General features: G+C 40.4%; 1 protein-coding gene across 3 annotated transcripts in view; it reads right to left on the reverse strand.

Moving 5' to 3' along the window:
- Positions 1 to 21,353, reverse strand: part of sema3c (sema domain, immunoglobulin domain (Ig), short basic domain, secreted, (semaphorin) 3C) — a 49,510-nt gene that overhangs the window by 22,623 nt on the left and 5,534 nt on the right. For 2 of the 3 annotated variants that reach the window (XM_039601380.1, XM_031735760.2), the window contains exons 2-4: positions 18,216 to 18,391; positions 1,114 to 1,274; positions 393 to 455 (exon numbers count right to left, since the gene is read on the reverse strand). In XM_039601380.1, coding sequence (XP_039457314.1) covers positions 393 to 455; positions 1,114 to 1,274; positions 18,216 to 18,351 — 360 coding nt within the window. In that variant the 5' untranslated portion in view covers positions 18,352 to 18,391. The remainder of the gene's footprint in view (positions 1 to 392; positions 456 to 1,113; positions 1,275 to 18,215; positions 18,392 to 21,353) is intronic. The other variant, XM_031735762.2, reaches the window with a different exon arrangement.

Raw genomic sequence — 21,353 nt, forward strand, 5'->3', positions numbered from 1 at the left:
TATGGCGCGCTGTAACATTAATTTCATTTACATACTGTAGGACTAATTAACAGATCAGTGACATGTGTGACCTATCTTTGATCTTTAGCTACATCTTGCTAACCAAACTTAATATCGCTAACTGCTAAATTAACGCTTCGTCTTGTTGTCAAAATTTGGTCACTGCTGGCGCCAAAAAACCCAACATGGTGATAAGCATAACAGTAAACTCAAAGCTTCAAAACACAGGGTGATGTTATGGTGACCAAAACTATCTTTTATAGAGTCTTTGCGTTTAGCTGAATGCTAAAAACATGTAAAAATGAACAACATGCAGTCTATGCTGTAATGTATTAGTACAGCAGTGGGACTCTAAAATAAATCAAGAAATCAAAGAGGTTTGTCCTCCTTACTGTAGGGTCCTTGCCTGCCATTTGGCATTCTTCTATTTTGCTTGTTGAAGCAGGCCAAAACACCTGATGGTTAAAAAAAAAAGCACATCAGTTAAATTAGCGACTAACAGATTGAAAGAGGCGTAACATCAATATGCTCATGAGGTTTCATTATATCCTGAGTACATGGGCAAAAAAACACTGTGCAAAATGAGTACAATGAATGCTCAGACATTTTTAGTTTCCACACAAGTCTCAGTGTCAGTGATTACAGCTACCTATCATCTGTGGAAATGTGTGTTTTCAAACCCGGGAGAGGTGCTTAAAGGTCGCTCTCAATGAATATATCAAGCAATTTACTTGACAAAAATGGATGCGGTGCAGCACTCTCTGGGGGAACCTAAATGCTTTCCCATCTGTTTATGCACTTCATGCCTGTCAATTACACAGAAGATGATTCCTTCGCTGCATGCGGAATTAGTTATAAGTGAGCATGAGCATTTTTATGGCTATTTTGAAAAACCCTTAAAGTGTACAGAGGATGACAAATGCATGGTAATTTGCACACACATTATAATAATATCCTCAGCAGTGGTGTTGTGATGTCTCTTACACAGTGTTTTTACATAACATTCATGTTTTCTTCTTTGTGCCTGTGAGAAAAAAAATAGCGCACCATGATACCAACGCTGCAGTGGCATAAAGCGTTTCTGTTTAACTGTAACAGTAAGCATCTGCTGACCTTAAGTGTGCCATGGGTGATGTTGTTGATGTCCATGGAGAGAACGTGGTCCTTGCAGCCCACATACATCCTGTCCTGGTCCTCATCCATCTGCAGCAGCCTGTAGTCCATGGCTTTGTCTGATATACTATAATGTTCAAATGACTCAGAGGCCTGCAGGTCTAAAAGGCACACAGAGAAAGCTGACTAAGTATAACATACAAATAAGCTTGTTTAAACACTGACATAGGAGAAGCTTTTCCCAATTCTACTAAATTAAACACAGAGAGACAGATACATGCAAGCCCACACTGATCTCTTGTGTCCACACTGGCGCCTCAAGGATCCAAAAAGAAAACTTTTTAACATTTGGAATCAGTTTCTTAAACACACCTTATAAAAGATAACCACAGCTGCTGCAAAATATTTGCTTCAAATGCATTTCTAAGTAGCACAGAAGGTTGCTAGAAGCATCAAACCCCTTAACATTCACAATCTCTCCCCTTTGTATTAGAAACATATGCTTCAGGGGCAATTCTTGATATAGAGAGGGCTGCAGTCAAGTCCACGCAAGGTAACGCCTAGATAAGATCACATGCCAGAAGTTTACAGTGGAGAATGACCGAAGAAGTTAAACCCGACGCTTGAAATCACTCTGATCACTCTTTGGATTTAGAAGTCTCAAAACCTGACGGATGCTGTTTTGTGACTATATCAACTGGTTTAACTTAGAGGGGGAGAGGTTCATATTCATTGAAAGGGTTTGTGGGAGCAGTGTGCGGTTTTGTACAGCTGCAAAGGGGGAGCTGGAGAAAGGAGTGTTTAAGGAGCAGTGCCAGTATGAGCTGTTGTGCTGTGCTAATCTATGCAGTCGAATGCTGGGCTGCTAGGACTTGGGCTGCCACACATACCAACCATGCTGAGAGAACACCAAGCCTGTGCATTACTGAGGATTAGTCATTTGTTAATTTTATGAACTGTATGTGCTCTAAAAGTGTTGAGCAATGTCAACTGTCCGTGTGGTTGGGTGTAAATAAAGACGTTACTTCAGCAGTCCTGCCTGAGGTTGAAGCTAAGCTCAGGGAAACCACAGTTGTCATGCTTTGGGTTTTGAGTTTGTGGGTTCTTTTTTATGTATTTTTGGTTTGATTAGGATTCTGGATTGTTGGAATTTAGCTTTCCATCCACAGTTATTTCTTTTACATCTCTTCCTAAAGCTTTATACAAGTTCCTTCTAGTGTTGTTATTTCATGCCCTCAGTTCTTAGCTTCTGTTCCTGAGATCCTTATTTCCTGCTAGATCCTTATTTCCTGCTAGATCCACATTTCCTGCTCTGCAGATGCTTTGAACTTTTTGCACTCTTTCAAGTTAACCCTTATGATGTTAACAGCATTAAAGCTGTTTTCAGAGTTTATTCCTTTTTCCCTGAGCCCTGCATTTGGATTCAAATGCTGCCTTCCCCACAGACAGCCTTTGACATCTGTAGTAGCAGCTCCTTTTAAAGGTCACTACACTGATTTCACTTTGCTTAATATCATAATAATAAAAAAAACCTTAACATCTCATGTGGCACAACCACAAACTACATATACAAAGTGGACACAGCCACCATAATGCCACCCATTGGTTTATGTCAGGGATAGGCAACTCCAGGCCTTGAGTGCTGGTGTCCTGCAGGTTTTAGATGTGTCCTTGATCCAACACAGCTGATTTAAATTGCTAAATGACCTCCTCAACATGTCTTCTAGTTCTCCAGAGGCCTGGTAATAAACTAATCATTTGATTGAGGTGTGTTGACCCAGGGTGAGATCTGAAGCCTGCAGGACACCGACCCTCGAGGCCTGGAGTTGCCTACCCCTGGTTTATGTACACCCATTCTGAAACCATAGTTTAGCAATTTGGCACATTGGATTTTGAAACCAATAATAGTAACCAAGCAGTGGATCTGATTGACAAATCCAGGATACTGCAAGCTTAAATATTAGGGATTTGTGAATCACCAGATAGCCACAACAAGGCTTTCTCTAATTGGCAAATGTATGCTGTATTAAACAACTCGAATAAAGTGATAGAATGAATGAAGTCATCATGAAAGTGTTTAATGAGGTCATAAATCCCATGAGGAGTAGAATCATCATTGTGCAAGTGGAATGTTTTTTGCAATTAAATGAATTGCCTCCTGTTGGACATTTCCATATTGGTTCCTACTTTTTGTATGCAGTCTTTGGTTGGTTTCGCTGTAAATCTACTGTATACAAATTCAATCCCAGTTTGCTGCTTCATCAACTGTCACTTAAAATAGAGAAGGCCATTAGTAAGTACTACAGAGAACCAGGGTAGCTCTATGTCTATCTTTTATATACACTCTGTGGTCACAACTTGGCACTTTCACTCCTCTAAAACAGTTTTAGATTTTATGGCTCATAAAATGGTGCAAAATTGAAATCACTCTTCCCCCCCCCCCTAGTCTGAACATCGAGGACTGGAGAACAAATGACCACTGAAATGAATCTCACTATAATGTATCAGGAAAGATGTACGATTTTTCACTTAAGTTTAATCGACACAGTTAAAGGAAAGCTGTGAGCACAGAGCACATGTTCAAGGCAGATGCCGCATGTGGGTATATTTAAATGCATAGAGTATAGAAAAGTCTTCCTACAGACTCTTTTCTACTCATTAAAAGTGAACATTGTTCAGATACACACAAAGTAAACCTTCCCAGACAGTTATTTTCAGCCTATTTGCTCCAGAGATAAAGAATTCTCAACCATACCATCAAAGGCCTTCACTGTCGAAGCCAAACTCATGCATATTTATCACTTTTTCAATCTGCACTGAGAGCAGGGGGTATGGGGGTGGGGATGGGGGGCACTGTAGATCTACACCCTCCATTTCCTTCCATCTATTGACCCTTTCTGAGCTCTCTTTGCATTCCCTCCTCTAATCAACAAACAGGTTGTCTATACTTTGCTCCATTGCCTTCGGCTAAAGTCACATTTTCATTATTGTGTGACATATGCTTTTGAGGCTGGAGCCTTTTATCTCAAAGGAGAGTGGCTGTTCCGTGGCACCCCTCGCTCTCATCCCAGGCTGTTGTTTGGTGCGTTGGCCACGTAAAGCCTGGAGTATTTAACTTTAAAGAAAGACGAGTTAACCACTTCAGTCGCAGGCGAGTTTCCCACGACTCTTCGCTCTCTACTCCAACTATGTTTAGGTAAATTGCCTTACATGGTTAATGTCTTGAAGTGAGAGAGCTGGGTATTTTTAAACATTGTATCATCCGAGTGAGAGCATCGTCTGGTGCCTAATGAAGAACAGGCACATGAATACGACAGTGTTTTTACCTGACTTATGAGAAACCAAATTAGGAGGGAAGGTGTCCTGTCAAGAAGATTTGTGTTTAATAAAAGAAAAACTTTTAGGATCACGCTTCAAAGCGACCATAAGGATAGCATCGTAGATAGCATCACAGAGTGAGCTCTGTGCAGAGGTAATATTCTTCTAATTCCGAAAAGGCTAATAATGTTACACGCTCTGCTCTGGCACAGTGCAAGCCACCAAGGGTGAAAGACTAATTAACAGCTAATTAAAAACAGGCAGGGTTCCAGATTATTTAAAAAAACAAAATAACAACATTTTACTAATCTTCTTAAAAATAGTTTCTTGGATGATATTCTAGAAAGACCTAAATATTCTTCAAGATCTTAGTTTTGTGGAGCATAAAAGTGGCAGCTGTATTTAAAACATGCAGCTCTTCACAATGGATGGACTAAGTAGGGGTTTAGGTTTTACAGTCATACATTATAGCCTATCCAGGCAAGAATAATCTCAGTGGTTGAGTTAAACCTCAATGGGTGGAAACTAAAGGATCAGTTATGTTAGTTGTGGCCTTTAAAAAGAGAAGAGGTGGCGAGGAGAAGAAGAAAGATGAGTATATGAAGTTTGGACAATCCAGGGTTATTATATTTAAACTAGCCATAACTAACAAAGACAAGATTTAACTATAGAAGTTGATTTATTCAGGACAAAAGGTAATTTTCTTATGAGTGGCACGTATGGTATGCTAACAAATGTGTTAGACTACCAATTTACCAATTTAGACTCACCAATAAACCTAACCATGTCTTTGGACCGTGGGAGCTAGCCGGACTACATGGAAGCACAGAGAGAACACGGCAGCAAACATACAGAATCCACAGCCCACCAGGAGGTTCAAACCCACAACCTCCATGGTATAAAAACAAGAATTCTAACTACTGCACCACAATGGCACCATTTATATCAGCATTCACATTTTTGCTTAAGTAAGCTAATGTTAGCCAACATGAACAAATGTGGTCTTATTTAACAAAACCACCAATAACAAACTAGTCTATGTTTACTAGGTTTTTGGGAACATTTAACTTAAAAAATAAAATAAAATCAGAAGTTAACAAATTCTAATACTGCTGAACAGTCAGAGTTTACATTGAAAGATGGAGAATATCTTTAACTTAACAATTTGAAATGTTACAAATCTTGATACAATTGACATCAAAATAAAGATTATTCGTAAAATAAAGGCGAATTAACTAGAGATGGACCGATCCGATATTACGTATCGGTATCGGTCCGATACTGACCTAAATTACTGGATCGGATATCGGCGAGAAATAAAAAATGTAATCGATCCATTAAATATCAAAAAAGCACCTCACAAAACGTGCGACACGGCGTAACTCGGCTCATAACCATAGCACTTTGCAGCAGTGTGCATCACGTGATAAAGCGGCTGTGTGTATTTGTAGCCTCGCTACCAAACCAGCATTTCATCTCTGAGGAAGTTATCCCAGAGAGAAGTAAAGCAAGTGTGTAAGTTCATCTCTGAATGTTTGTAAAGCGTACCCATGTTAAGCTTAACAACCGATATATGGAGCGACTGCCTCTCTCTCCCTCCCTCCCTCTCCTGCGGCTACTTCATGAAACTGATCAATGATCAGCTGATCGGCTTTTCTGTCGCGAGTCCGTCTCTCTTCTTTGTTTTTGGCCCACTTTGCACCAGAAAGAGGAAACCAGCGGCTGAACAACAGCAGCATGTTTAACCTTGATAAGCTGTTGTTAGAATTTATTTAATATTACTTTCTACACCAGGATCTTTTTCTACGCAGCTGACGGCTGGTAACTGTGCAGGGGCGGATCTAGCAAAGTTTAGCCAGGGGGGCCGATAGGGCATGAACAGGGAAAAGGGGGCACAAAGACATACTTTTCTTTCTTATTCTCATTTAAAATGTCTAGCTTTTAATAAATAATTATCTGAATCTTACACCCAAAGTTTTAATCTGATGTAAAATGTATAGAAGTCCATTACTGTATATAGTAACTATTAAGTCTAATATACCCTAGTAAGCTATAGTACTTTTTCCTTTGGGAAGGTACCATCTGTGCAGTCTGCAATTCTGTTGAAGAAAGATGTTGAATCTATTTAATTATTCTTGAAAAATAATTTATTTCTGCATTTTTTTTCACCCTGCATCAAATTAAAGTTGATGCATCATCAGGTGGAGGGTGGGGGGTGGTTCCCTATTTTCTTTTGCTGGGAGTTTGTAACCCTATTAGTTAGGTTGCTTAATATTTCTGCTAAGTACTCTTTAAAATACCAGGATAGGGAGGATGGAGTAGGTTTAAGTTTATTAGATTGATCAGTGTTGCTGAACTATGAAATATTTTGGGTGCAGTGTATTTTTTACACACAGGTATAACAGAATAGCTTTAGTGTTGTTGTTTATTTAAACTTGAGTATGAACTTATACAAAATGCAGCAAGATATTAAAAAACAGTTTTATTGATTAAAAAACACACTATATCAGATTCATATCGGTATCGGCAGATATCCAAATTTATGATATCGGTATTGGTATCGGACATAAAAAAGTGGTATCGTGCCATCTCTAGAATTAACTGAAAACTTAACCAGAGCTCATATAGTTCTCATATTTTCCATTTGAATTTTTTAGTGCTCCCCCCATCTAATCCAAAATTATTTATGTGTCCTGTGAAAACCAGGCTTGACCAATTTTTGACACTGCTTCACTCTCAAGTCTCACTGACACTAATAAGATAAAGAACTCCTGTTCTTTCTGACAGAACCTTTCCAGAACATTCCACATAAAGAACGAATTGTTCGGATGGGCGGGGTCTCGGTAAAACAACTGTTTAATATTATGGTGAACTTTGTATTGTTTTGTCAGTGGGGGGAAACGGGAGACTTTCATGTTCCCTCGTGAAGGTGGAAGACCAGTTAAGCCTGGTGCTGAGACGGGACGCAGCAGGGGTGTGTCACATGGATCCGGCCTATTCAGCTAGAGACAAACTGAAACCCTCTGGAGCCTGCATACCTTTGGATCCAGTATCTTCTCTGTGCTCTGCTTTCAATCTCATATAAACACATGAGTCACGCCTGCAGTGCTGCAGCGTTGTGGACCAGCATTTAAAGTTCAAACTGCCAGATGGTGCACCTGCTCTTTCAGGGAGAGAGGGCTGCTCTGAACAGTCCAGGATTTCCAGAGTCATTTAGTACATTCATTGGGACCCAGTGTTTACAGAATTAGTACCTGTGTATGAGGCATCCGTAGACCTCCCAAGGACCTCTTCAGTCCACTGAGGCATTATATCAGGCTCTTTTTGTTTTTTGACAACACGACTCTTCTTGTTTTAATCAAAACAGAAAACAGAAGTTGGAGGACAACTGCATTGTTTGTGTGTCCAAGATGACGAAATCCCCTGGATCACATGTGGTTCTTCTGTTGTGGTTTTATGGGCGTTCTTAGTTGTTGAGATCACACAAATGCTGAGAGGCAAGAGTGTCAAGACTGGTTGTTTACACAGTTACTGAAGCATGACCGAGACACTTGTTGGAGGTTCAAGGTTTACATTTTCTATTTGGTTTATGCACGAAAAACAGAATACATTGGAAGGATTGGGGAGATGCTTTTTTAAATATTTCTTGAAAAGGGCTAAGGGTGTGAACCGCACTTTTAATGATAAGAAATTTAAAAAAGCTGAAGTAATGGGGATGATGAAGTGGGTTTATCTTTTTTTTGTTCTCGCGTTTTATCTTTTCCTCTCAATCTGCAATGATGACACCAGCAAGCAAAGACAGAGGAACTGGGTCTGGAAATACTGACAGCTGGTGGGTTTTCTATTATGGATGTAGGCAGGTGGGTTATGCACTTCCCTATGGATGTAACACCAGACCCCTGTGTCCTGGCTTTGACTTTGAGCTTTGACCCATAGTGCCCTAAGGCCTTGATGGAAGACCAATTTTCACAGAATCCATCCTGATCGGTTGGATGGACGGTGGGATTAGCGGAAAAGGAAAACTAGTACTGGGAAAGCTGAGACTCTATCTCTGTGACATCTCTTTTTTTTTTCAACCCAACAAAAGGCTTTTGTTGGGTTGAGAAACCACAGTAGTTCTCCAATATTAAACAACAGATTACTTCCTGCTCATCATATAAGCAGAAAATACTCTTCATGTATTGATAGATGGGGTTTAATGCATTACAATTAAAAGAAAAAAAACTACATTAACTTAATTTTAGTGCTTAAGTTTATTTGTTTAAAAGAGAATTTGACTTTGCATCACCTTCAGGAAGTTAGAGACCTTTGTTTTAGTCCACTATTTTATTTTGAAACTCCAAAAAGAGTATGGCTCATATTTTTGGAGGTTCAAAATAAAATGGAGACTTTTGTTTCTTGCCAGAAGACTTTTTTCCCTTTTTTTTTTGAAGGATATCTGAAACAACTACAAGCTGTGATCAGTGTGGCAGTTAATTCAGCCTCTTCTAAGCTGTGAGAGAATTGATTGTTCATGGGCACAGGGTTCAGTGCAATAACCCAGAGAGGTATCCCACAGGGTAACGAAATGAACATCCCTTTTTTCTGTGACTGGTGAAAAACGTAGAAGAAATAGAAAGAAAGTGTGGCTAAAATGAAGTGACCTGTCATTGTGTCCCTGTTTGTTGTATGGCAGCAATCAAAACCCAGAAAAGGAAGTTGTAGTGCACAATTCATTTTTTTTTCTTCTGTTGTCATTACATATCCAGGAGAGGAAATGTAACAGCCACAATGAATCTTCTCTCAGGTTTTAAATCCACAAGACTTTCCGATACATTTGGCCCCAAAAGTGTTTGCGTGAGATATCAGATATTCAAGTTTTAAAGCAGTGACTCCAGAAGAAAACAATGCTTCCATGGTTCTGGTTGCAGATAATAATACAAGAAATGGTCTGTTGTAATGTGGCATCATAAAAATTAGAACTTCACAGTGGCTGGAAAATATGTGAGATGTTTATGAGAGAGGCATTTGTAATGTTGGACCGCCTGGTTTCAGATTTTAGGAGCTGGTGCCAACTCGCTCAGCTGGCGTCGCTTCAAGCAGCCTTAGGGATCCTCGTCCAGTTTGATAGGAAATAGAAACGGCGTGGTGTCACGATTTATTTTGAAGGGAAATGCGGCGGCAGCTGTAACTTGTTAGAGTCATCAGATAAGGGAGTTACGTCGTGAAAATCAACCGGCAGACACTTTTATGTCCACACGACAAGGTGATAAAATCAGCATAGGAGAACAATATCGGATTATTCTGTCAGGATGTTAGTTTAGTCTTTGTAGATCAGCTTTGATCAAACTGACTAGGTGTTTAGACAGTTGGATTTTTTGATTAATGCTAGTGTCTGAACATGAGCCAAAGCATCCATGCACCTAATTAAACACACTTCAAGGTTGAACGGTGGGCCAATTACAAACCAACCTTAGTTTCTCTTATGCAAATCAGCCCTCATCAATTGGCTTTTTACCTGAAAGGCCAGTATGAATATATTAACTCCATGCTAATGAGGCTTGCTTTCCATTTAGCTAAAGCAGAATCCATTCTGTGGTTGTCAGGGGTAGCTGGTGGGAGGACCCCAATCACTCATCTTGATAAATATTGAAGCAGGGGCTTATACCGCCCACTTTTCATTCATCTCTCCTCACAAGAAGAAGGAGTGGGTTTCATCACAGAAGCCTGACTTCAAACCTGGTGCCAAATGCCATTGCTCTTTGTCCGAACAATGCAAAGAGCTCTTGGGTTCACTTCTGGATGGCTGCACTCACCTAACACTGTGCTGACCCACTCACACATACTGGGTCTGCAAAAGACTTTATCCCGGCAACTGCCAAGCCTCTTTAGAAATAAAAAATGGCTGGTGCTGGAACATTCAGCCACCCATTTTCCTTGGGGATTTACCCTCTGGTATACAGTAATGGCTGGTGGCATATAAATATGGCAGAAGGGAAGTTAAAGTGTCGATCTAGTACAAGAAGACCACCCAAGACATCTTGTGCTGGCTGACAGAGTCGTCCGATTGTCTGTGTTACTGACATACTCCAAATTCCCAGGAAAGCTGCACTCAGCATGCAAACAGCACTCTCAGCCTTACTGTACTGCAACTGCTGGTCATGGACAAAAGCCCTGTTGGATTTATATCTGCTGTGTGTCATTAATTTCCTGATTGTTGTCTGTCATCAATTATCTACATCCAGACATTTTTAATGTGAATCACATGGCTGAACAGAGTGCGTGAGTTGAAATATATGCCTTCTCTCACGCTGGCGTCCAAAAGCAGACACCATATCTAAACATGACATGCGAGATTGCAGTGTATTTTCTCCCTTGGTTTTCTGCGTGTGTTTGTGCAGAGTGATGTCAACCGCTGGTGCGTGGCTGACCTGTTAAGGTGACAGCTAGTATTTCGAAGAGACGAAACTTGAGCTGATAAACTGTCCATCATCCGCCCTGCAAGCCAGCTAGCTTGCAATCCCAGTGCCTCAATTAGCATTTATGCAGCGTCCTCAGATGTCACCAACAGTCGATCCTTCACACAGAATCAACTTATGCAGTCGCCATGACTTTTAGCCTGTGACCTCTCACCTGCCCACATCAGGAGTCCCTAGTTACTTCTAGTGGACAGTAAATCTCTGTGCTTTTACTGTCAGGAAGGATCTTGTAGAGAGTCTCAGAGGGAGGGGAGGCCTGCAGGAGATATGGGTCAGAGGATTTTTAGAGCTGTTGTTTTTACAAGGCATATAGGAAAACCATCTTCAGCCATCTTCAAGATTGAAATTATATTATACACTAGGGCATAAAAAGTCATCTGGTCCTTAGCAAGTTCAAAAATAATTTAAATACAACCAAGGAAGAAAAAGATCCGCAGTGATCTTAAAGAAGCAATTGCTGCTGCCTGTCCAGGTAGAAAAGTTTATTAGTCCATCTCTAAGCAGTTTGCAGCCCATCATTCAACAGTGAGAAATTATTCACAAGTAGAAAACATTCAAAATGGTTTACAGTTTTCCGAGAAGAGGAGGTCCCACTGAGGTCATCCCAACCTGAGTTTATAATGCTCAGAGAAACTGCAAGAAACCCAAGAGCTACACCTCAGACTCAACAGTTATTATGTTAAATGTTAACGTTGATGAAAGTACAGTTAGAAGATGACTGAACAATGATGACCTTTTTGGAACGGTTGCCAAGAGAAAGCATCTTCTGTCTAAAAAGAACATAGCAGCACATCTTAGGTTTGCAAAGCTGTATCTGAACAAACCACAAGATTTCTGGAACAACGTTCTTTAAGAGATGAGTCCAAAGAGGAGATATTTGGCAAGAATAGACAGAATCACATTAGGCAAAAAGTAAACACAGGATATCAGCGCAAACATCTCATACCAGCCATCAAGTACAGTGGTGAAGGAGTAATTATTTGGGCTTGTTAGAATACCAAAGTATTCTAGAGCCAAATGTGAGGTGATAAGTCCAACAGCTAAAACTTAGTCAAAACCAGGTCATGCAACAGGACAATGAACCTAAGCACAACAGCAAATATACAACAGAATGGCCAAAAAAGAAAAGAATCAAAGTGTAGCAATGGACCAGTCAAAGTCCAGAACTCAGTCTGATCGAAATGCCGTGGCAGGTTGCTAAGAGAGCTGTGCATAAACAAACGCCAGCAAACCCTGCTTCTGTATGTTGGCTTCATTTTGTTAAATAATTAATGACATGGTGCAATAAATCCTGTGCTGTTGTTCATTTCAGAGTACATTTAAATAATTTTAGAACAAAATGAGTACCAAATAATTTTTTTTGATGCATAAACACTTATCAGAACAAATCATTGAGGGAATGAGGCACCTGGGTTGGTTCTGTTGTGCTGACTTAAAAAAAATGACTTGTTTAGGGGGGAAAAAATAGCATGTGCCTGGTTTTTAGCTTGTTGTGGATTTCTGTAGCAAACATTATTTTGCATGTGCTTGAAGAAAATCCGTGTCACAAAATATTTCCAGTAAAGTAAAAATAATGCGTCTTAAACCAGAGATAGTAAATCTGTGCATATGCACAGAAAATCTTGCATATGAATGTAGCCATTGTCCATTTCAATAAGCTGAGCTTACACTATACTACATAACAGAACAAGTGATGGAAGCAAACAAGCATAATCCTTTCATAAAATCGGATTACTGCTTTGTGTTAATGCCAATCTCTGACTAAAGAATTTTTCATAGACTTTGGCTCTCCTTGAAGAGACTCTGTCTTTGTTCGTATTGATGGCCATTGATTACCTTTCAACATGTTCCAGCGGGGGAATAATAAAACATTCAACAGGGTGCGCAAGGTCAGACTTGGAAACGGCTAAAAACAGGCGGAGGAAGGCAGAGAAAGGCCAGCTGACAGAGGAGCTGTCAAACATCTCACGGGCTGTCAGCCTCAAGCTGGAGCTCACCACATTCCCGAATACCCCTGCAGAAAATGTCACTCTGGCAATTTCATAGAGATCTAATGACACGCGTGTGGGTTTGTGTGAGAATGCGTACATACACCCTTAAGAAATATGCCAAACATATGCTGGTATTCATATATGCACCACTGACCTTTAGCTATTTGTACCATATCTCTCTGTGTGCTGACAAGCTCATGCTTTGGCCTGCCATGAATTCCTCGCAACAACAGAGCATCACTGATTTTTCTTCATTATGTTTACTCCTCAAAAAATGAAGATGCTAACATGCAGGTGAAATGTGAAGCAGAGGCAGGAAAGCTGAGGCATGTTGGCGCGATGTCGCAGTCAAATACATCCTGTTCTGCTTCTGGCTACTTGTCAGTGTTGCCCTTTGACCCTTTGATCTTTTGTTGACCCCAAGAGAATATGGATGCAATTATTCAGTCCGTGTCTGGTGTCTGTGCTGCTGAATGATCATGATGCTCACTTAACAGGTAAAAATCTTTATAAAAGGTTTATCAAGAGTGGTTAAACCTCAGGCGAAAAAAGTTCATATTTAAAACCTCACATGAGAGGTTAATGTACAGTAATATCATCTGGGACAAGCAAGAAAAAGCCTTGGTTTTGAGGTATAGCTAAAAAGCTTGGAGACTGTGTCTCATAGCTGCATGCGGTTCAGAAAGCTGGAAAAGCACATAGCTTTAACAATGACTCATTGAAAAGTTTGCCACTTAAATGCAATCAAGTCAAAGAATGCACAATCAGGCACTTAACATTAGCACACACTCACTCACTCTGTCAGGTTTACTGACATGCACACGTTCACTCACACCATGTAAACATCCTCAACAGACAGCATGAACAGCACTATTTCTGTATGAAAAAATGGGGGGTGAGGGGATGCAATAATGACTCATGAAAGGGAGTGTATCCGCTCGTCGACGCCTGCTTCCTGATCTCCGTGCCTGGTTCTGGTTCAGGCCGTGGCACATGTGGCTCATACCAGTGCGATTTAACTGCAGACATCATTTTAATCAATCTCCCCTTTGTCTCAGCCAGGCTCTCAAACGTGTGTGTGCCAAAATCTACATTTAACACAAAAGCATATGGCCCATTCACTTTCAAATAAACATTGCTTCATGGCTTGACATTCCAAACGTATAGATTTGTAAGTTAATACTGTATTGAATATGGAAGTTTTCCAGAACAGCGGGAGACTGTTGATGAGGGTAAATGATCCTGATCGTAAACACAGGCCGCTGCCCCATCTGCCTACGAGGGAGATAAATGAGCCAGAATGACATTTGGCACCAGTTAGGCCAACCTCTGATACAGTAGCAGAACCAGTAAACGGCACATTAGTGAATAGAAGCTTATTTTAAATAACACACCTTACAGTTTCAAAGTTTATACAGCATAATAATGTCTCCCACAAGTATGCAGAAACCTATTTACAGTGCACCACCCAATATTTAAACCACGTTTTGAATCACAGGAGTATTTTAGTGTAGTAGTAGTATTTTGTGAGATACCCACAGCAAAAATATATTCATTTTGTACGCTCAACCACGCAGCAGCCTCAGGGGTTGAAAAATTAAGCGGACATCGATGTGCCAAAAACAGTTGCTCTAGTGGCCACTTGAGGCTGACTCCAAAAGTGTGTCATTCCCAGTAGACATCCATGCTAACGAGCCCAGATTTACAGCAGAAACTAACATGTTTTTAGGCTGGTACAGAACATCTCTGTAGCTTTATAGGCAATTTCCTCCATAAAACCATGTCTGGTGTCTGTGCTGCTGAATGATCATGATGCTCACTTAATGTATGGGGGATTAAAAATGTATTAAAGCTTAAAGATATGGCGAATGTTTGTTCTTGCTTAGCATTCAGTTTTGGTAATTGAATGGATTTTAATTATAGGGTGGGAGTACCTCAGGAGGGAGATCTCTGACTTCGTGCCAAATATCCTTGGACAAGGTACTAACTCCAATTCCAAATTGCTCTCTAATGAATGTATCTGAATGTTAGACAGAAGCACTTAAGCATAAAAAAGTGCTTGAATGAATATAGGTTGAGAATAGGTTGTTTGAGCGCTCTGGTAGAGTAGAAAAGCACTTTATATAAACTAGTCTATCTACCATAACTGGGCAGTTTTCACTTTTCATTGTCCAGGGTTAACGTGGTGAAGGTGCATATTTAACTTTGTGGCTTGTTGAAAGGGCACTTTTACCTCTCAGTATCAAGCATTACTTCAGCTGCGGCCTCAAGGCTTCTTGAAAAGGTCTAAGAACTTAATGTCATGGGTTGGAAACGAAAATCAATTTTAACTTTGTTCTGATGAGACCAAATCTATAGTAACAACACTGCAGACATTGATCTGAAAGTTGGAGGATTTCTTTGTCTGAGAGCAAATAAGTTTCTCGTCGAAATCTCAGCATTTCAGCCTGATTCTGAAACAGCACATGCATCAAACATACCATAAAGCAGGCCAAAATAAATGTTGAGAGAACAATAGATACTTAAAGCAATTGAAGGGGAGTATAGCAATTATCTTTTATCACACTTGGTATCCCTAAATAGTTTTGCTGTAAGCAAAGGAAGCCTCTGTTTATTATCCGCAGCACGGAATAGAAAAGCACCACTTGAGAGTTTATTATTTGGGTTAGCTGCAATTTTCACTGTTTATTATGCGTTTTTAATTGCGGTCTGGCTGCATTCGCTTGAAGAGTGCAAGAGCAAAAGGAGAGCGGGAGAGAGGAATGTTGGAGACAGCAACTTCTCTGCAGGACGTGAGGCTACACCGGGAGTCCCACGAACCTGCCTTACCCCCGGATTGGATTTCAGCAGTGACACGAGGAGGTAAAGGGAAAGGGATATTCAAGTGTTGTGAAATGATCTATGTGCAGTTTAGCCACTGGTTTATTTTTTTTGTTTAGTTTGCTCCAGCTCACAGTAATTAACTGGTCCTCACATCTGGGAGCAGAAGAATCCAGACTGAATGACTGACCTTTTAAACACCCAGCAGGTGCCAAACCACCTGTGCTGTCCTCCCCGCTGGGACACCAGTCTCCTATACATCTTCCAGGACTCTTCATTTATCTTTCTGGCTGCTTTGGATTGAGCACATACTGCCTGACTTGTTCCTCCCCCGTGTTTTTGTAAAAAATGAGCCTCCACCTTGCTCTCTGTAAGACTCTCCTTGCATCTGGTGTTCAGCCATGCCAAACTTTCTTCCAGCAACCAAGAGTTCAAAATGCTTTCTGAGTCAAAAACAAAGCTGTTTACTTTTGACTTGGTGTTACTGTTACTTGACTTACTCTTACTGACAGTATGATAGCGACCATCACACTCTGAGATGACTGCTTTTGACCAAAACCTTGCATGGTGTTATTCTTTGGAACGAAATCCTTTTTTTAATGTATTACTGGCAAACACCTTGGTCCTGTGCACTCCCAGTGAACCTATATTAAGTGCATTGTCTCAGACAGGACTGCTCTTTGTAAAGTCAGTGTCATAACTGTTCAAGCACTTGAGTACTGCAGAGAATGTCCCCCAATTCCAGGCATATTTGTAAAGAGCAGCGATACAAAGAGACTAAAGGTAAAAGTAGGACACTGGACACTTTTTAGCACAGCTTTTTCACATATTGTTGGGAGACTGCGACCAATCTACTCTGGTTCATATACACTAACATAAATGACACATAGGGCATACTTGTGCCAGTGTAAGCAGGAAACAGATGGTTGCTTGCTAATAGAAAATACTACAGAGTAAGGATGGCAAAAGCAAAAAGAGTTTTTTGCTTGGAACTAGGTAACACAAGGATATAAGGCAGTTATAGCAGGGGAAAACATAGCTTGGAAGCTGTTACAAACAAAATATGGCAGCATATTAGAGGAGTGCCCACAGAAAAACGGCAAAAAAAATGCTATGTGAGCCCAGCTTTAATGACCCTTCAGGACTCGATTAGGCCATGAACACAGGTGTCCAATTGCAGCACATGCAAATACACACATCTACATCATTATACAGATAAGCACGCATCAAAGATAAAGTCCTGAGCTGGTTGAGGAATTAATGTGCTTCAGATAGCGCACTTGAAACTCTCCATTTATGGTCCTCCCTGTAGTGAAAAACTCTTTCACAAAGCAAAACAAATCTAATCTAATCCACACTTAGAAAGAGACTCAGTCATTCAAGGCAGTCTGATTTTCAGCATGGCCACCTAAGACCTTTTTAGGTGGCTGTTTGGAAACAATAATGAGAAAAAAGTTGAATAAATAATGTGACCAAAGATGCGAAAGATAGCGATGTCAGCTTTTTTGCTGTCATTAGTTTGGGCTTTTTTTCTTAAAGATGGCTGTCACATTTAAATACTCAGAGGTTGCAGAGCAGAGAGAGTCTGGACCTGGACCACAGACTGGTTCATTTATTTGGAATGAAGCAATAAGCAAAAGGAAAAAAACATGAAACCATAAAAGGGAAAGAAATAGAGAAGAAGAAATGAGAATGAAAGAGAAGGAAATTGAACTTTGAAGAGTGTGTTTCTGGGCCAAAACTAAGAAAAATCTAGAGAAAGGGAACAAAATAAAACTACACCTGCTTTAGACTTATACTGCGAGGCTTCACTCACTGTCTGAGTGCAGAAACCTTGCTGATGGACAGCCTCAGCTGCTCTGTGCCGCCTAATCCACATCGAGAGGTACTGAAAGGTGATCAAACGTCTCCTTCCGCTCCTGCACACTATCCCTCTATTGCAAAAAGGTTACTGCACCACTCATAGCTCAGGGGTATGAGTGATCCACTATCCCTTCCACGGATACACGCAACCATGCAGACAGACACACGCACAAAAATCAAACCTCCCCATCCAACCAAAAGAGAGTTAAAGAATCCCAAAAATAATCTGTGTCCGGAGAAATAAATGAATAAAACAGGAGAATCAAAACCAGAAGCAGCAACAATACCCACATGCCCACAGCACAGAGTGGTATGATTAAAGTTTAACTAGGAACAGATACAGGGTAGTTCTGACAGGCGGTGCCACCTCCTCCCTTTGGTAGACACACAGGAAGACAATGGATAGCTAAGGACTGTCCACAGATGGAAATTTAATGCCTGGGGCATGTTGGATTATATAGAAGAAAAGGTTTCAAACTCTGATCCATCAAACAAGATTAAACAACTAACTGAATCCTCTAGCATAGTTGCTAAAGATCCCAGGTGAGTCCTATTCCACTCTGTTATAATGTACAGACATGGCATCAGTTTAACTTCATTACACCAGAGGATAATCATTACAATTAAGTTGATGAGTATTTTTTTTTCTTACCTTCAAAGGAAAGGAAGACTCTTGGCAGAGGCTGCGGGAGGCCGGAGACCCTGGTGCAGAGGAAAAAGAGAGCCAGGAGGGAAAACGCCATGGCTGACACCAGAGGTGGCCTGGCCAACCCCTCCGGCCTGCCCATAACTGCACCACTCAGGAACCAAAGCCAGTCACCACTGCTGCTGGAGAGAGGTTTTGGAGAGAAAATAGTGAATTCTGAGAACATGCTTCTTCATACTTCAATGCTAAAATCAAAACTAAGTTAACAGCATTCATGTCCCACCACAGGCGTTGTTATAAAAATTGCTTATGTACCACAAAAATACCTAAGATATGTCCCAGTTAAATATAGAGATAGCATTTTTACATGCTATTTTAAATAGGATTTATTAGAGTCATAGTGCACATTCAAATATAATCATTAGAAATAAAAAACTTTTTCTTGTGGTAACTGCGGGCAGGTTTCTGAAGAACATAGCAATTAACCTTTGATGTAGCAAGTTAAAGGTTAGCAAGGTCATGCTTTCATATGCAATAAAGATTTACAAAACTATATGCTCTTTCGGCTAACTTTGTGGAGGTGGAAACCACCATGCAAGGACCAGGGAAATTCCTAAGAATTAATAAAAGAAGTATAATCAAAAAAATCCATGTGGTAAAGCTAGTTGGTCAGAGGCTTGATCACTGATTCCTCCAGTCGGTGTGCTGAAGTATCCTTGGACAAGAACCTTAAGTTGCCCCCGATGCCTTCATTGGAGTACATGTGTGTTTGAATGTTAGAAGCACTTATGAATGGGTTGCATGATTATCTGTATGACTTTGGTGAATGGGATTTAGAAGAAAAAAGAAGAAAGAGTCCTCATCAGATTAGATGGGATTATAAGACACTATGTAGGTACGAGCCCATTTACTTTTTAACAGTTTAGCAGTGTTACCAAAATGTTGCTGGAGGTTTTTTTTGGTGGCCAACATTAATTACAAACCTAATAGTCTTGTTTTAGCTCTGGTTTGGTATTCATTAATTCCTGATAGAAACATTTGGCTCATTAAACAGCAAACATACAAGTAGCTGAGGACTTGAAATGATTTATAGCTTTATCTATCTGAGATTTGGTATGCATTATGGGTTTATGCACAACCGAGAGTTGGTTGATGGCTTATTTCAATCAGTAAATTTCAAAATGGAACAGATTTGACGTATAGGTTACATAGCAGTGGAGCATCGAACTTTGTGACAACCAGTGAAGCCATTAAATTGAATTTAGTCAATTTAATGGCTCTTAATTTTCAGCTTAATGCAGTCCAATTACAGTGACTATATATGACATATGAAGACTGGTTAATTGGTACCACCCAGTCATGGGATCAGGATTTGAAATGTGATTTTTTTTTTAAATCTAACTTTGCAGGATGACAACACCCTACAGAATACAGCACATTGCTAGTTTCAACAGCTAATTCATCAGTTTCACTGATCTAGAAATGCTGAGTTACAGCAAGAAGCACTGAACAAACAACACTGAATAAAGAAAGAGATAAAAAAACAACAACATGTCAGTTAAATCCCATCACTTGCTTTGCAAATGTACAGCTCTTAAATATGGATGAGTGAAATCTGCACAAAAGAGCTGCTGGAGAAACTCTCGCCACAGCCTCTTCTCATTCCTTTTCCATAACGGGACAAGAGCAGCTCAATTATTGATAGAGGCAGGTACTGTACTGCCTGTGGGGCACTAACTCCTGCAATGAAACACTCCGGAGAAGGGCCGGGCTGTTTTTAACCACTCATTTGGCCGCTCCACCACCTGTGCTTTACAAAACCACATCGCACTAGACATAAAACAAAAATGACCCTTTCACATGCAAAAACAAAATAAAAATTTCACAGACTAAATCTCTGATGTCATGCCTTATGGATGTGCAATAAAAAATTGATGGCCAAGAGATAAGAAAGCTGCAAGTTCGCTATGAAAATTTCAGTTTGGGGGTGTGGTTTACAAATAGGTTAAAATATGCGTATGAGGTGGAGTGAAGCATGACTGATATACAGCTTAAGTGGAATTCTGGTGTTCAGGTGCATAAGGATAACATATGGAGGACTGCTGGGGGACGAGATGTCTTTGGCTGCACTTGAGAGAAATAAAACAGCACGGGGCCCCAGCCGCTGTAGCTGCAGCCCTTCTCCTGCTGCATCATCCACACAGCCTCACACATGCACACACACCCTCCCCTTCAAGCTCAGGCATTCACACAACTTGCCTTGCTCTGGCTTCTGTCCCCAAAAAGATCTAGTCCCCAAAGAAACTGGTCACCCAGTTTGTACATAAAGCCCGATGTGCTCTGATTCTGAAATATTGTACAGTGAGATTTCCGCCTTTGTCATAATACAATTACAGCAGTTTTGCAAGTCCTCCAAATCTTAGAATATCGAGTATAAAATGAAACAGTTAATGTATCTTTGTGCTAAAAGCAGAACATTGGTAAAATTACTTAAGGCTAAAGACTCAAGACTTTGCAGCACCCTGTCTTTTTCATTTATAGCTTCTAAACTTCATCAGGTCAAATATCAAACTTGAATATTTTTCACAGCGTTCCAGCTTTAGGTAAGTTTTCCTTTAGTTATGACTTGAATGTTTGTAAGTATACAGATCTATGGTGCAAAAATATTTTGTACCAAACCTTGTCCATGTGCCATCTTTCATAAAAAAAGCATACTGCAGTTCATATTTTAGAAAGCAAGATCCTTGAAAATAAAATTTAGAGACAACCCTAATTTTTTAAGTGAGAACTACATTTTCCCATATTTTTAGGTGGACTGACCTTTTGAGCTGCCGAGCTTCCACACCTACCACTCCCTGCTCCCTTCAGAGAGTTGGTGATCTCCCCACGGAGAGGCTCTGGTATGGAAATGTTGGTCTCACAGCTGCTAAACTCATCCTCAAGGGAGTCTCATGTGCATACTGTGATATCCCCACGAGGTTGTGTTCCGACACTTTGCTATGCCACACTAAATACATGAATGAGCTCACTCTCCCTCACACTCGTGGAGCGCCGTAACGCTCCCCACAATGAAAGGGTTTCCCAGTAAAGGATGTTTTCCTATTTGTTGCCATGAACAAAAATAATAAATTCTCCAATTAATTT

The sequence above is a fragment of the Oreochromis aureus genome, linkage group 17, assembly GCF_013358895.1.
Source record: "Oreochromis aureus strain Israel breed Guangdong linkage group 17, ZZ_aureus, whole genome shotgun sequence".
NCBI lineage: Eukaryota > Metazoa > Chordata > Actinopteri > Cichliformes > Cichlidae > Oreochromis > Oreochromis aureus.